Source organism: Bombus affinis, chromosome 7, assembly GCF_024516045.1.
Source record: "Bombus affinis isolate iyBomAffi1 chromosome 7, iyBomAffi1.2, whole genome shotgun sequence".
Classification (NCBI taxonomy): domain Eukaryota; kingdom Metazoa; phylum Arthropoda; class Insecta; order Hymenoptera; family Apidae; genus Bombus; species Bombus affinis.
The window spans coordinates 2,628,145-2,638,562 of NC_066350.1; the positions used below are offsets into that span (position 1 = coordinate 2,628,145).

The 10,418-nt window shown below is 40.2% G+C and overlaps 1 protein-coding gene across 15 annotated transcripts in view; it reads left to right on the forward strand.

The window, feature by feature from the left end:
• Positions 1–9,959, forward strand: part of LOC126918331 (mucin-5AC-like) — a 304,827-nt gene extending 294,868 nt beyond the window's left edge. For 13 of the 15 annotated variants that reach the window (XM_050726086.1, XM_050726087.1, XM_050726088.1 and 10 more), the window contains 6 exons: positions 464–604; positions 2,680–2,874; positions 3,429–3,491; positions 3,935–4,203; positions 6,449–6,666; positions 7,137–9,959. In XM_050726086.1, coding sequence (XP_050582043.1) covers positions 464–604; positions 2,680–2,874; positions 3,429–3,491; positions 3,935–4,203; positions 6,449–6,666; positions 7,137–7,412 — 1,162 coding nt within the window. In that variant the 3' untranslated portion in view covers positions 7,413–9,959. Of the gene's footprint in view, positions 1–463; positions 605–2,679; positions 2,875–3,428; positions 3,492–3,934; positions 4,204–5,207; positions 5,254–6,448; positions 6,668–7,136 lie in introns of those variants that run through there. The other 2 variants (XM_050726093.1, XM_050726091.1) reach the window with 2 other exon arrangements.
• The last annotated feature ends 459 nt before the right edge of the window (positions 9,960–10,418 follow it).

Consider the following 10,418-nt stretch of genomic DNA (forward strand, 5'->3'; position numbering starts at 1 on the left):
AGCGCAATAAAACTTTCCGGTTGCTATCCCAGCTCTGTAACGACGCGACGCAGCGATTGCGTTCCAGCCGCGCTCGTACCCTGGATGTCCGGAGCAGTGTTATTCCAACTGAGCTTTCGAGATTAAAAATCTCCTATCGTTTATTATCTTCGTTGTTAGATGTGTGAAATTTTAATTGGATTTGACGATAATAAGCGAGGGTTCAGAGGAAAAGTGGTAAAAGTGATGATATCTTTATTTTAAAATATAGACTGTGTTGATCCAGACAAACATGATCTTTTCCACTTTTCCATTGAGTTCCTCGAACATGTTCTACATTTATGATTCGACATGGGACTATGCGCTGGCATCCATTGTGCGACGTAGTGAGTGAACGCGTATGAAAGAGTTATTAGGTGCAGGCATACGAGAGACGAGCGATCGCGTTGGAAGTGTCTTATAGTGTTGATGTTGTTCGGTGCAGTATGAATATGAGGCGGCACTCGTTGAATTTCGTGCCTCGGCCCGCCCCTCGTGGTCGCGATGGCAAGGAGCTGATACAGTGCCCCACGTCGTCCTGTGATGGCATGGGTCATGTCTCGGGAAACTACGCTACCCACAGAAGGCAAGGCAGCATTGACATTGACACTGACATTTTACATTCGACGACGTCATCCGATTATGTATAATTTATATATTGATATAGCGATGCAGCACGCACGCACGCACGCTCCACATATCATACACACACATAAATACATATATACACATATTCATACATATAGGAACCTTGCTACACGATTATTCCCCTGGTTCTCCTCATTGAATCGATCCAACGTAAAAATTCCTTGATAGTAGTTCGATTCCTGTTAAAGTACTTGGCATCCTATAGAACACACGCGTAAAATCACACATATTGACATCCTTAGAACACATTCAAACATTGAAAGCGATTCCTCACGAAAATGCGAAAATTACATGGATGGGTCTTTTGCATCAATGCATATTGGTGGTCCGTGGCGTAGTGGCTTCTTAAGTGTTTTGTGACACTATATCATTTTTATCTAGAACATTCCTCCACCCCTAACTTCCTTGCTAAACCGGTCTTGTACTCCTTACTCGATATTGCTGTTACCATATTATACGTGTGAACACCCGTTTGATATAAATAGCTATTTTTACAAATCATTTTATTTCTTTTTATTTTCATTCCACGGTCTTTCTTCTCTTTATATATCCTTTCTTCTTCCTCAATATAGTTTCTCTTTGCGTACCTTTTTCACGTACGTAATTCCTTCACACCCTATTTGCCTTATCGTACGATATACTATAACCAAAGTGTGTAGATGAGTTTCATGTTGAATGAAGCACCACTTGCTCCCTGTTTCGACCCGACCCCTACGAAAAGGGATGGCAAAATCATTAAGACGATCGCCGGTAAAGAGCAGCTTCGTGCTCGTGCAAAGATACGATGCTTCCACCAGTTTGTCTTGAGCTCTAACTGTAATTAATATTCATTTTCATATACGCATCTAAATATAAATATATATATATATGTATATAAATATATATTATACGATTATACGATCACCGAACCCGCCCGTTTAAAAACCGCTTCGCCAGCCTCGAGTGGGCAGTTTCGTAGCGAACTGTTGCCAATGACCATGTCAGAGCAGAACCGTAAGGAATAGAAAAAAGTGAGAGAAAATAAAATATAACGATAATTGTAACAGTCACAAAGGTGCACCGTATCCGGAAGCGTGTTGCACGGTTGTTTAATTATAATCGTTTAATTATAAACACAGAGAAAGACAATTGGCAATTGACGAGTTTCACTGGGGTCAGGTGTGAGTGTGCTCCCTGCTCTCCTTTTCAGTGTTCCTAGAGTAAGGCCAACCTTGTATTGACATGAACTTAAAACGCGATCGATCGATACGAGCGACACCTCATGAGTGATCCAACTGGAACACGGCGTTGCCATTTGCATGCTATCATATGTGTATATAATTATGAATCGTTGATTGCCCGTTTCGACTGCGAGTCCACCATTCACCCAATAGATACGAGGGAAAAGAACCTGTTGGAATCAATACGATATCATTCAAAGTCATGTTTCGAGAGAGAATGGAAACGTGTTATTTCACGACACGAGCCTTAAACCTTCCTGTTCAATGTCTTCGTTCGAACTGGACGCAAGGCAAGTTGTCCAAGATTGAATCGCGCTGAAGGCTGCTTTTTTTATAAAACCATTATTAATATGTAAGCAGTCCGTGTGGATGATCTCGGTGAGCAGAATTGTCTTGCTCCTTTGACGAATAATAAATAACAATAGAAAATTATAATACAATAGAACTAACATTTGTCGAACGATACTTTGTAATCTCATCGAGATCTTCTTTTAAATCGTTTAATAGTACCTGAGTATCATATCTGGTACCTGGACGTAAGTACTCGAGACTTCTTGGCAACGTCGCGTAAATTGCATGCGATGTGTTGCTGAAGCCATCGTTGGATGTTTCTGAGGTGTGCGTTCGTGATCCTGACCATGGGGATTCCTGCGCTGCTTATTCATTCTACCTGATATATAATGAATGAAACAAGATTGTTAAAACATTCTCTAACGAAGTAGAAGTAGCGCAAAATCGTCATGGTATATGTAAACCAAGTTTAAAAGAACAGAAATTTTTGTTTCCTTTACAGCTTGTCTGGTTGTCCGCGAGCCGATCGTTCCCAGATCCAAGCACATTCTCAAGAGCTCAAATGTCCCACACCAGGATGCGACGGTTCGGGACACGTGACCGGCAACTATTCATCTCACAGAAGTTTGTCCGGTTGTCCAAGGGCTAACAAACCGAAAAGCAAGCCCCGAGATGGACAGGATTCGGAACCACTAAGGTTTGTATCATTCGCATTCCACTAATCCTCCAACACTTCAAAATCGAACCAATCCTTCGATCTCTAAAACTTTAAACTGAAACTTTCAAATATTCCATATTGAATCATTTTCTATGAAAATCATTGCAAGTAATCACTGCTCTGAAACTAACACTGAATCAATGCAATTCACTTCCATAAATTTGATAAAGATTAGTGAGAAAGATAGAATGGGTTTAATTGAGTGAGCTTCTAGTCTCTTGCGTACTCTGCAACTTGTGTTATACATAATCACGATCCCAATTTGCGTTTTCACCATGTTCGCACGTTACACGCAGCTACGTGGATATCTTGCTGACCGCATTGCACGTGCTAAGATCCGCTACCAGACCGAAAAGGTCGTCCCCATCCCTTTCAACGCGGTGTCCCTTAAACCCTATTCGCTTCGTAACGCAAAGACGAAGACGCTGACTAATAACCAGCGGTTTCCGCTCGTTTCATGCTCGCTCTCTCTATTTCTCTGTGGATGGATTATATGGTGTTGGTAATGGTGGTGTTGGCATTTCGTGCTACAGATGTCCCATCCCTGGTTGCGACGGCTCTGGCCATGCCACTGGCAAATTCTTGTCGCATCGCAGGTAAGATTTCCTCGCGATTTTTGTGGAAGACCAAATATTATAATTATGATTTACTGAAAACTTTAAAAAGAAACTTTTTTCAAACTTGAACGCTTGAAATAGTACTCGCAATTTTAAGAAAATGCAAGCTTCGTTCCTATTATAAAGTATTTGCAAAAAAATTGATTGAAAAAGAATATTTCTAATAAATTTTATTTCAATTTAGCCAGTTAACAGAAACTAGGTAGTTTGACTAAGATTAACGTAGCAGATCGAATTCGAACGAATTACTTTTAACCAATACTTTGTCCAAGTTACATTTTTGTTCGATGGTAATGTCTTGAACTGATTTTGTTCTTCTGCCACAAAAAAGATTGGCATTTCTTATCTTCCTTATTTTCAGTAAGAGTGTGTTTTCTATGAAACGACATGTCCTTAATTGCGATAACATCGACTTGTTGCAGCGCATCGGGCTGCCCCATTGCAAACAGGAACAAGATGCGTGTATTAGAATCGGGAGGTACGGTGGAGCAGCACAAAGCAGCGGTAGCCGCGGCGACAGCGATGAAGTTCGAGGGTGTGAATTGTCCCACGCCGGGCTGTGACGGAATCGGTCATATAAACGGATCGTTCTCCACTCACAGATCTCTGTCCGGTTGTCCGATAGCCGGTCACGCGGTAAAGAAGCCAAAGTTCGAAGACATGTCGACCATGTACAGCAAAGGAATCACCGGTGAGGATCAAGCTGCCTCAGATGTCGTTCATGTCTTCGATTATCGATGCGTGTCGTTATTAATCGAAGAATAAAAAGCAAAAAAGAAAAAAGAAAAGGAAAGCAGATCGGTTGGCTCTTCGTGAACGAGTCGTCGACAATTGATACATATTACGAATTGAAATGTTCGCTGTAAATTCGAGATATCTCATTCACGTCGAGCTAACGTTGCGACATGTGATTGCCTATTACAGTGAGTAGAAGCAAAAAATTGTAGAGTAGGCATGATTATTACAAGTTTGCCTTTTTATTCTTTTCTCGCGCCGTACTCGTCCAATATAATTTCTTTTTCTTTTCTTTTTATTGACTTTCATATTAGATGATATTTGGAAAAATATTCGGAATAATATACGGAATTAGTAACTTTGGACGAGTCGAGGGCAAAAAATTGTGACAAAATTCTGAACGTTTATTTGTAAACTTGTGCATATATGACCTTATACTTGATCCTATGCTACGCTATACTCTACTCTTCACGCAATGATGTGCTGTCATACCAACAAGAGTAACCTCCGTCCTTTTTCCCGCCCACTTCTGTCTACCTGTATATTCAGTTACTTTTTTGGTCGTTTCTACTTAAATTTTACGTTTTCGTTTTCGCCACCCTATTTCTCCGTGATATTGGTATTCAGGTGTTTTCGAGATATTTTTTTTGGTTCTGTTCTTTTTTATATTCTTTCACGAGAAAACAGAGACGCACGGAATTTGTTGACCAACGACAAAAGGAAAAAAAAAGAAAAGAAAGAAAGAAACACCTGAACTGGACACCTCAACTTCCACTGTGTCACTTTGCTTCTTCCAATTACGAATTTGGCCCCCGTGAAATCCTATCTCCCACATTACTATGTGCAAGAACAAAGACAATTAAAAAAAAAGAAGCGAAAATGTAAAGACCAAAAAAAAGCAGCCGTATGTCATAATAATGAAAAATAATATATTCTGATTTATTCTGGGATCACGATCAGCTCCTTTCCTGTCATTGAGCTTTGAGGAGAACATTTACTTTTGAAGGTAAGGGACTGACGTACTCGCCATTTGTTTTCTATGTGTTTTCGGTGTTACATACAAGATCCACACACCAGTAATTTTACTTTTTACGAGATGACGTCCGAGTGTTGGCAGTAACATAAAGAAACAGAAAAGTACCTGCTATAGTTTCAATTAAATAATTTTCAATTCTTTTATGATATAACTACAAGTTACGATGACGTTGTAAAATTAAAAGGCCAGCACTCGGTGTCTCCTATTTTTTTCTTCTATCTGGTATGATGGCACCTCACGCTACCCCTTGATCACCTTAACATCGTCCCCGATCATTCTGTTTTCCTGCGGCACTCCTGTCAGGTTCGTGCGTCTGTTAATGAGTTAAACGCGTCACTCGTTTCATCGAAAGAACAAGTCGAACTAGACGAACTCTTTTCTCCATCACTTCAGCACGAACCACTCGCAGAAGAAACCGTACCGATTCCCATATTTCAGACAAATCCTCATGCAGCGACTTGGGATACTTTCTAGACTTATACCGCCTAGCAAGCGATCATTGTCGCGCGATAAGACAAACCTGCGATGTGATGATGCACTTGTTTTCCAAAAAATGAAAAAAGATGCCAAAAAAAGAAAAAAGTAAAACAATGTAACCCGACCACAGACCAACCCAAATCGCTGTCCGAAGCTTTCCTGGCGCTACTTACATATACGCTCTCGCCACATTCTCACATTTTATTGTATATGAATCCCGCACACCTGTCAAGAACTACGTATGTAACTAGTAACGTTTTTTATCTGTAATATCAAGTCGCTTTTGTACGAAACTCGTGTGGACAGAGCTCTTTTTGAGAGTTTCGGTCAAGATCTTGGGTTGATCGGACTTTATCGACCTTCTTGGCTTCCGATGGTTTTCTCCAAGTAAACCTACGTTCTCGAGACTATCGACATCGTTATACATCGCTGACTACAAAACCATAAGTTAACTATAAGGAAGTAAAAGCAATGAAAATATTCACTTTACATTGAATATCAATGGCTGTTTTATTACTTATGGCGCCCAGTGACATTAGCAGAAAAAATCAGTCGAACCAGTGTCTCGAGAATCAGGGTGAAAGCTGTTGGAAATCGGGAAAAGCGAAATAAAAGTATAAGAAAAAGAAAGAAAGAAAGAGGGAGATAGACAGGCTGTTAAAATGGACCGTGTATGCCCTATCTTCAGGAGTGGACACCAGTGGTCCGGCTCACGGGGGTGCGGTGGGTACGGGTCAGGGTAACACGAGTGGTAGCGGTACCGCCAGTGGCCAGAGCGAGGATCTCTACACACTGGAAGCCGAGATCACAGAGCTCCAGAGAGAAAACGCTCGGGTCGAATCGCAGGTGTTGCGCTTGCGCTCCGATATCACCGCCATGGAGAACCAACTGAAGCAAGGTGAAAAGGTCAGTACGCTTGTACTCAGTCGGTAATCGATTATTACCGTGCGCTGATAGAAATGCTAGAGGAGCTTCCGTCTGCCAGTTACATAGAATGCGATCCAATTAGGGTTAAAATTTCCATTTACAATGTTATTTTATCATCCATAATATTATTATGGATTTGAATATCGCATATTTGAATATTAAAACCTACTGTGATTGAGTAACACAGTATGGGATTAAAATTCGTGAAAATTTTAGACTAGGCAGTTCTTGTATCATTCTTTGTTAACGTAGATCTGCGCTGATCAGAGAGATTCCCTTTTCTCCGACGCTTAAAATTGAAGATTGCCAATTCTGAAATTTCTAGTAGATAACATTCATCTCGTTACAAATACTTAAATTTTCCTTCCTTTCTATTATTGTTACGAAAGTGATCAAGTGTATATTTAATAAGCTGAATGTTTTGTAAAAAAAGGTTCGTTTCTTCGCAGGAAACAACGGCGATTACTCAGCGAAGCAACAACCTCACCGAGTACTATCAATCGCTACGCGATAACATGATAACGTTGTTGGAGCACGTGCGAATACCGAACGCCCCGGGCGGACCGCAGGAGAAGATGGGCCACGAGAACTTCGACAGTTACCTGACGAAGCTGCAGACATTGTGCACCGCCGATGGTTATTGTGCGGACGAGGCAAACAGGCCGATATACGAGACGGTGAAGACCGCGCTGCAGGATTTCACAGTCCTACCGACACCCATCTGAGACCATCCTTAAAGCTCGACGATCGGATACAACGTGACACGAACGCGTTTCATGCGGTAACTTCGTTCTCGTTGTGATGATAAGGGGAAAAAGTACGATCATAACAGAGACACAGAAGTTTGCGTGGTTTACCACAATAGAAAGACTATTCTGTGCGATGAAAATCGTGTGTCGGTAAACGAGCAACGAGAAAGACTTTCTTGATCGTATAATAAATTGTGTTATGACTCTCCATACTGAGAATGAGAAATCGAGAGGACTTTTTACCAATTATCGGGTGATCTGCTCGTGTACCAAAGGAAAACGGTGCTTTCGACTGTCGACTTAAAGACGGTAAATGTTCGACACAAGCCGATGACGACTGTATAGACTTGAGAGTAGTAAATGTTACAAAGAAAAACGGTATCTAAGGTATCATCTGATAACCACTCAGTGTGATCCCGCAGAACCGTACGGACTGACGTTGCTCATAGCGATATCTTTTGTATATAATGAAATTGTAGGACATAAGAATATCGTAAGGCCGAGGGCCCCGAGGACTCGTAGGCATCGTGATTGTAAATAGGCGGCAGAGAAAGCATTTATATATATATATATATATATATATACATATACATATTATTCGAAGGAAACGTTAATGTCGTTATCACTCTTAAGTCATGTAAAGATAAAGATGGAGTTGGTGGAAGACACAAGGAGCACAAGTGCGAAAAACATAAATGATTAGCTTAAATGTATATCAAACAAACGTATTGCTCTTACCAGTGCATAACTGTTACTACCCGTTAAGCCATTAAACGTTTAAAAAGTAAACGAGAATGTGGAACCGCTATCGATGCTGCTTCTGCTAAAATGGAAAAATGGAAAAAAAAAGAAAAGAACCGACAGCTACTTATAAATTATTACTGCGTACTTACCGCTAGATATTATTATTACTACTATCGTCACTGTTACAACCACCGAGATTGTTTCTAGGACTAACCCAATCATTATTATTATTGCTACCACTACTCTTACTACTGTCTGATATAGGATATTAGCGATGAGTATACCGACGCATTTATATTATCAACGAGTCTACGAAACGGCGAAACACTTTGTCCATAGTGTGTACATAGTCGACAGAAAGAGATTACGAATATTATAATGAAAGTTCGGCGAGTATTGCTGATCCACTTGGCTAATTGTGCGTGAGATGATCGATGAGAGAAGATTCTGCGCGTGAAACCTCGATCTTGTAATAACGGTGCATGTACACACAGCCTGGTCGTTAATTGTCAAGATGTCAATCGCAAACACGGTGTACTTATCAAATTTCCAGGCGTTTAAGGGCGCGTCGAGGATCGACGAGCTCCATGAAAAGCGAGGACGATCCTTGATCCTCGTGCTCGTCGTGAATCGTCGACCAATCGAGTCGGGACGAAGGACACTCGTTCTTTTGTGCAATAGTTTCGAAACGTTTTGTGTTTGTTCCTTTCGTTGGAGAAATTTATTAGGATAAACAGATACGCGTACATAGTACTGTCGCGTCTATGTGAATTGTTATTATTTTTGTTGATACATTTACATCTCTCTACGTTGTAAGTTGGCGTTTTTAATGGATCGCAAAGCACGCGAGAAATCAAACGTGTAAATATCGATACGTTCCTGCGCGTATCGCGGTACGACGAATATCTTCTGCCTCTTGGATGCTTAACGGTCGAAGGCTTAATGAAGAAAAGCAAATCTCTGACAATACACGTCGTCGAACCGGCTAACGAAGCGTTTCTGGTTTATTTCGCTGACATCGATACGTATACGAGACGAACGAGGAAAAAAGTCGATGGCGACGTTCGCGTAAAATTATCTTTGACGTTTACCAAGTAACACGTTGTATTACACGAGTACTAGTTTAAAACAAAGGATAGAAAGAAACGCGAGATAACCGAGATAGGCGAAGATATTTTCCGTGCAGCGCTTATTACTTTACAGACTGAAATAATTTCGTCACAGTAGAACGAGACAGTGTACATAAAAGTAAAAGAGAGGGGAGAATCTGGGAAGTAGAATATAGGAGAATCAATTATTCGTCTATTTCGTGGACAGATGGGATGAAAGATACCGTGAGAAGAGGTATATACTTTAACCAAACACCGTGTAGTGAGAGTAATAATAAATTAAAAAATATAGCGATAGTCGGCCGACGATTACGATTAATCTTCGACGTTATCATTATTCTTGTCATTGTCATTATTATTACGATTATAATTACCATTGTCACTGTGATTAGATCTATTTTTTTGCTCAACACGAACCGCATACAGGCAGTGGGAAGGCGGACGAGCAACACGTTCACGATCAGTAGGAGCTCGTTCTTCTCGAAAGTTACCATTTCGACGACATTATTGCTATTATTACCATTATTACCATTATTGTCGTTACGTTCTCGTCATTATTACGATTATTATTGTTGCCGTTGATAAAGTTGTACGAATATATAAGTTCAATGACATGCTTTAAGTAAGTATAAATGTTACTCCGATTGAATAAAGGGTATTTATCGATGAATCTTGGCTTATTCTTCATAGACAAGTCTTACAAACAAAAAGTTCGGTGCTTTAAATCTTCACTTTTCACTTCTCACGAACAAAATTCGTTTTCCTTAGTCATGCCAGTCCGATGCTTAAATCTCACTTAATCAGAGTATGCGAATAATGTGGGAAGATAGAGCGGGACAGAGATCGTGGTGCTTGGTATGTAACTTTTAAGATATTATGGTAAATGAACTATTGGTTGTGGAATATATGACGTGGAATATGAAATACGATGTTATAGTACGTAGAAGATTTATATATTCGATTTACTTCAAACGATTACTCACTTTCTGGTTTTACCGCGATTTCGGTACACTCATTCCGTTTTCTTCGAAAGCATGGATCTCTGCCAATATTGAGAATTAAACTTTAGCACTTTATGGACATATTTTCAAGATGTCAAATTAGAAGAAAAAACAAAAAGATTGATTTT